This window comes from Nelumbo lutea, chromosome 3, assembly GCF_056320005.1.
Source record: "Nelumbo lutea isolate HS-2025 chromosome 3, American lotus-T2T, whole genome shotgun sequence".
In the NCBI taxonomy this organism is placed as follows: Eukaryota; Viridiplantae; Streptophyta; class Magnoliopsida; order Proteales; family Nelumbonaceae; genus Nelumbo; species Nelumbo lutea.
In genome coordinates this window covers 3,371,568-3,377,685 of record NC_142686.1, presented here as the reverse complement: position 1 = coordinate 3,377,685, position 6,118 = coordinate 3,371,568, and the positions used below count along the sequence as shown (strand labels likewise).

General features: G+C 38.9%; 1 protein-coding gene across 1 annotated transcript; it reads left to right on the top strand.

Annotated features, from left to right (window-relative positions):
• Positions 1 to 2,846: 2,846 nt before the first annotated feature.
• Positions 2,847 to 5,517, top strand: LOC148862406 (omega-hydroxypalmitate O-feruloyl transferase-like). Its single transcript, XM_088975633.1, has 3 exons — positions 2,847 to 3,079; positions 3,231 to 3,704; positions 4,194 to 5,517. The coding sequence occupies exons 2-3, from the start codon at positions 3,264 to 3,266 to the stop codon at positions 5,049 to 5,051; spliced, it is 1,299 nt and encodes a 432-aa protein (XP_088831759.1). The 5' UTR covers positions 2,847 to 3,079; positions 3,231 to 3,263; the 3' UTR covers positions 5,052 to 5,517.
• The last annotated feature ends 601 nt before the right edge of the window (positions 5,518 to 6,118 follow it).

The window sequence follows — 6,118 nt, the reverse complement described above, 5'->3', positions numbered from 1 at the left end:
AAATCACCTTGCCAAATAGTATAGTGTTATTGTTCACTGCCTATGTGGCTGGAACACTAAAGCGCTTTTTTTTTTGTGTGTGTGAAAAATGGGTCTTGGAAGCATGGCCATTTTTTCTTGAAAATCGGTCTGAATAAACACCCACGCTTCCAAACACCATCAAAACATTTGAACAGGGGACATGACCAGGTAATGCTATTGAGAACAAGGAAAAAAAGGGAGGGGGGGATAAGGACCGCATTCCACATCAGAATTTTGAATTAAACTGCAGATTTACAATAATTCAAAATTATAAACACCTACACCTATAACACCCATACTTGTCAGTGAATTGACATCAATTCCAAGCTAACACCTACCCCGAAGTATACGGTGGGCTGAACAGTAAAAACCCCAAAAAAGAGTTGCTGCTCCAATCCGTAATATTGGACCATTGGTGATGGATCGGTCCATTTGAGTTGCACTAAAAAATGATTGCGTCTAATCGGCTATGGCTGTGAATGGTTCGGTTCTATGCGACGGATCGAACCGAATCCATCATGTTAGTTCTGGTTCTATAATTTTGTTCTGGGGCTCGGATCTGCTACCCGCATATTTGTTTCCCATCTCTACTCACATTAGATTATAACTGTGCATTAAAAATATCTCTCGTCGTTCATGGGAACCCAATACACGGCGGTGGTGTGTTGTGGTTAGAGATGTGGAAATACTTGATGTGGGTTGGTTCCTTAATTCGTTGGTGATCAATAGTCATTTACTATTCACGTGATTCGTGAAAAAACTGGAGAAGGAAAACAGTAATGGTTCTCTGTTGCAAGTGAGTGTAACTTATTACATTTGGAGTTTGGACACAATGTGGATTATTATGGCCTAAATGATACCATCCCTAAAAAACTTTCTTTCTGGGAGATCATTAATCAACTATAAATCACCATCAGTTTCTAATTTCTTGTTGGAGTTAATAGTTGCTCTAAACAAGTAATTCTCTGCCCACCTCTTCCGTTCCCTTGAAGTTGGTCTCTCATTTCATGCTTGTCGAATTGGAATATATATTTTGCTCAGTACAACCCTCTTCCAAACGAGCAACTAACAAGATATGTCTACGTGGATTCAAGGTGTTCGAGGAAAGATGCACGGAAACTTCTGCAGCTTTGCTGTATACGGCTGCTGGGCTATCGGCTATGCCCCACCCAAAGCGAACCCATGGAATTGAATGTTTGGCAGGGGAGCTTTCATAAGGTTCCGTTTTACAAGTGGGCAGAATCTAAAAAATAATCATTTTTTTCAAAATTCAATGTATCATATCACTAGTATGATTTAGGCTCGCCTAGGAGATTAAAAAAAAATACAAAATTTAACGAAACCCCTATTTTCCCGAATCCTAAAGCTAATTATTGTAAAAACGTTTTTCTTTTTTTGAAAAATAAGGCTATTATTTGCCGGTTTTTTGTCAATTCTATTTAATTGCAAATGTGGCATGTATGATACCATCGACAGAAATGGCTTGTGAAATGCTCAGATGCCAAATACCTACTTTTTAAACGGAAGATGGACATGCAGAAAACACATCCAGTGTTTTTACTTTTTTTTTTTTTATTATATATTCCAAAACTTGGGGTCTTAACCTCTTTTCCAGTTCAGGGTTAAGTAATCCAAACCTGTTATCTAACGAGACCCTGAAGCATGGTTTTCGAATTATTGTTGATCCATATGGTCAGACCGTTTAAGCAACTGATTCATTTCACTCCTGTGTCAAACCGGAGGGTTGACCTAAGCAATTGATTCTATTTTGTCTGCTGACCTAGGCATTCGAACCGTAGACCCATTCTACCCTGATAACAAGTTTTGACCTTTTAATTTTAATTGTATTTAAAAAAAAAAATTAACTTGCAACATATTGTTCATTCAAACTGAATGGTCGGGTTTGAATCGGTTTTTAAAACATTGCCATGAAATAGATAAGAAACGTGAAACAATGCAACTGGATCCGATCCATTCCCATCTTTGCGCACCCTCACTTGAATCAAACAACCAAAATCCGACTAATTCAGCCACCATGTGATGTTGTGGCAAATAATAGCCAGGCGTCATCATCTTGAGCAGAGAGAGAGAGAGTACATAATTTGTTGTGTTCATACAGTACACCTCTGGCTCGCTTATGGGTGTAATCATGTAATCAACGTAAGTCTTCTAGTTTTTCTTTTGCTCCATGGGGCTGCACAAAGGGTAATTCATCCTCCAACCCTCCATTACAATTAGCAGGGATTCTTACCAACCAATCAACCAATTATGTTGGATTTTAATTTTATAAGAGATTAAATTCAATGATTTTGATTGGTCAATTATGTGAGAAATTGCACTTATATATTTATTTGAAAAATTAATTTTTTTTTATAAAATTCAATTTTAAACTTATCCCACATTGAAAAATTATAAATTTTATTTTTAATATTTTAATAAGAATTGTTTTATAGAGATTAAAATACCATTTAAAGACGAGTTGAGAGAGAGGTCGCCTGCTTATTGGACCACCAGGTGGGCCTACCGGCCGAGGGGACAAAGGGTGGCAGCATCATAACAAAGCGACATCTTGAATACGGCGTATAGATATTTTAATGTTGTCGATTTTTATAAGAATAAGACGACTAGAGAATCAAATATTCCTAATTTGATAGTTGAGATACCCAAAAGAACAATTAAACAAAATTCGGATGCCAACCCCACCAACCAAACCCCTACTCTCTCGCTGACTGTTGATGTTTGGTTCCATGGTCAGTGGCCAACCCCCACCCATACGACGTAAGCAAAATGTTCGGACTAAACGACTCCACTGCCCTAGACAAAGAGGAACCGCCCCTCTCTCTCTCTCCCTGCACCCTAACTTATCATCTGTCAACACTCGTTTGTTTTCATTTCTTTTCATTCTCATGGAAAAAAAGTTAAAACCATCTGACCAAGTTCTGTCCCTGCTCTTTCTATATAAAGCTCCACACGGACCTTCCATGAAGAACATACCATACCCATTTCTGCCTCTGCAAGACTGCAACTGATATTACAGGATTCAGTGCACTCTCTACAGGTATTTTTTTGACAACCCTCTTTTCGGTGCTGTAAATCTTGTTTGCTTTGTAATAGATAAGAACTTTGCATTTGAATGCAGTAAATATACATTAACTTTCTTTCCTCTGCTTTTGCTTTCTCTCTATATGGATGCTTTGCTGTGCTTCCAGGTTTAAGCTGTGAAGCTAGGCGAGCCTGTTGCAATGGTGAACTCCAACGGAATCACCATTGAACTTAGTGTCAAGCAAGGAGAACCAACCCTTGTTCCTCCTGCGGAGGAGACAAAGAGGGGACTGTACTTCCTTTCAAATCTAGACCAGAACATTGCAGTGATTGTTCGAACCATTTACTGTTTCAAGTCAGATGGGAAGGGAAATAAGCAAGCTGGAGAGATCATCAGGGAAGCCTTGGCAAAGGTTCTTGTTCATTACTATCCGCTTGCTGGAAGGCTCACGTTCAGCTCAGAGGGAAAGCTTATTGTGGATTGCACAGGGGATGGTGCTGTTTTAGTTGAGGCTGAGGCAAATTGTACACTGGGAGAAATTGGAGACATCACAAAACCTGATCAAGTGACCCTTGGTAAGCTGGTTTATGACATCCCTGGAGCAAAGAACATACTAGAGATGCCTCCTCTGGTGGCTCAGGTCGGTATTCTTTGTGCACTAAATTTTTCACGGAGTTTTTCTTTTTCATTTGGATGCGTTTTTAGCTGTGTTCTGTAGTTTGCAAAACTAGCCAAGTCGAACGATTCTGGTTAAAAGAAAAAGGACAATATATTCTTATTCACGTTGTATAATCTTTCCCTTCTCTGTTTTTAAGTAATCTCTTCAGAAATTGATTTTAAGGTTATGTAGTATCCGAGTATCTCTCCCCATTTCTTCAGAAGTGAACCTTTGTCAAATTCTGGATTTCTGGCAACGTTTTCATCCTAAAATCAGTTTACATGAGTTAAAAAGCCTAAACCTTCATATACAAACTGCAAATACTATTCACGCACCTTTCTTTTGAAGTTCTCTGTTCCCTGATAAGCCATGCATTTTAATTAAATTAAAAATAAAGAAAAAGAACGATTTCCTCTTCTTACACTGCAAAGCTGGAAGGGCCTTAATTAGAGTTCTATCTTTGTCTTCCAGGTAACAAAGTTCAAGTGTGGAGGATTTGTTCTTGGTCTATGCATGAACCACTGTATGTTTGACGGACTCGGTGCTATGGAGTTTGTGAATTCATGGGGTGAAACTGCCAGAGGGCTGCCGCTAACAGTTCCACCAGTTCTAGACAGAAGCATACTGAAAGCCCGATGTCCACCAAAGATAGCATTCTCCCACGACGAATTCTCAGAGATAAATGATGTATCCAACACTGCAGAGCTCTACCAAGAAGAAATGTTGTACAGGTCGTTCTGTTTTGATCCTGATAAGCTTGAGCAACTGAAGTTGAAAGCTATGAAGGACGGGGTTCTTGAGAAGTGTACTACATTTGAAGTCCTCTCTGCATTTGTGTGGCGGGCTCGAACTAAATCTCTAAGGTTACAACCGGATCAACAGACAAAGCTCCTCTTTGCTGTTGATGGACGGTCTAAATTCAATCCTCCACTGCCAAAAGGCTACTTTGGAAACGGGATTGTATTAACGAATTCTCTATGCAGTGCAGGTCAGCTGCTAGAGAACCCTCTTTCATTTACGGTTGAGCTAGTTCAGAAGGCTGTTAAGATGGTTACTGATGGGTACATGAGATCAGCCATAGACTATTTTGAAGTAACAAGAGCTAGGCCTTCTCTGGCTGCAACACTTCTGATCACTACCTGGTCTAGGTTATCTTTCCACATTACAGATTTTGGGTGGGGCGAACCTCTTCTATCTGGGCCCGTTTCTCTTCCTGAGAAGGAGGTGATCTTGTTCCTGTCTCATGGGAAGGAGAGGAAAAGCATAAATGTTCTTTTGGGTTTGCCAGCTTCTGCCATGAAGGTCTTTGAAGAACTTATGCAAATATAGAAACAAAAATTCAGTTTGCACTCACAGCATTATTATATTGCTTGACAATTCTTTCTGGGTTTTCTGTATTGCAAGAGGGAAAAAAAAATTGTGTTAGATTAAATGTTCTGGGCAGAACAAAGGAGAATTACCAAGGCTCAAATGCACTACTTCATGCGCCAGTTATGTTAAAACAGGATTATCAGAAGGTTATCCAGAGAAGTTCAAGTCAGGATCAGGCAAATTGAGCTGAACTTCACCAAGGGAATTAATCAGACAAAAGAAAAGCTGCCCAATTCCAAATCAAATCCAGGTTTCCTTTTTCTCGTTTTATCTCTCTTGGTGATAGCTTAACAAAAGGTCTATTGGGTCCTGTTTAGATCTTATTGTGTGATTTAATTTCTATTGTCTAGGCAAGCTTAATTATGATGTATAGAAATTTGAAAACCCGGTATTTTCAGACCTATATATATTGTATATTGTTCCATTCCATTCTACTTTATTTAATTACATGCTATATTGCTACTGTTTGGTAGAAGATGTCAAGTTTTAATTAACTTCAATGTGCATCTTTCAAGTTCCAATTAAGTGATCATTCAAAGATATATTGTGCATGACATAGAAACTAATGAAATTACCTTTTTTGCGATAAAGTAGAAGCCATTTAAGTAGCAGTGGTTATATGTCTCCATCACCAGAAAACAAGATAATAGCGGCTCACATGCTCCTCGTTTTCAGTACTGACCAACCCATGAAAATGTAAGTTCAACCGGTGGAATTTAATTTTAAGACGCAGGATCCAACACAGTTCTTTAGTCTTTACCAACCGAACATTATTTAATGGTTAGTTGATCTGCGTAAATGACTTGATTTTGAGGCTCCATTAATTCATTCTAGTTCCTTCATTGTGGATAGGGTCTAAAAGTAAATGCTCAACTATGACTCGTATCGTATTCATGTTCGCTTTTGGAGAACTTTGTCTCCATCCATTCTTTGGTGCCCCATTTCGAGTTTGGCTGTTGGGACTTGGGAGAAAGCAGCTTGAGATGTTTTAAAGCATGAGTGTGGGGGTAAAGGAGAGTAGTGAC

What these genes read in the sequence shown, in the direction of transcription:
- LOC148862406 (XM_088975633.1), top strand. Translation starts at nt 3,264, where the DNA reads ATGGTGAACTCCAACGGAATCACCATTGAACTTAGTGTCAAGCAAGGA. An exon ending in TGCCTCCTCTGGTGGCTCAG is followed by an intron (nt 3,705 to 4,193) that starts GTCGGTATTCTT and finishes TTTGTCTTCCAG; the next exon opens with GTAACAAAGTTCAAGTGTGG.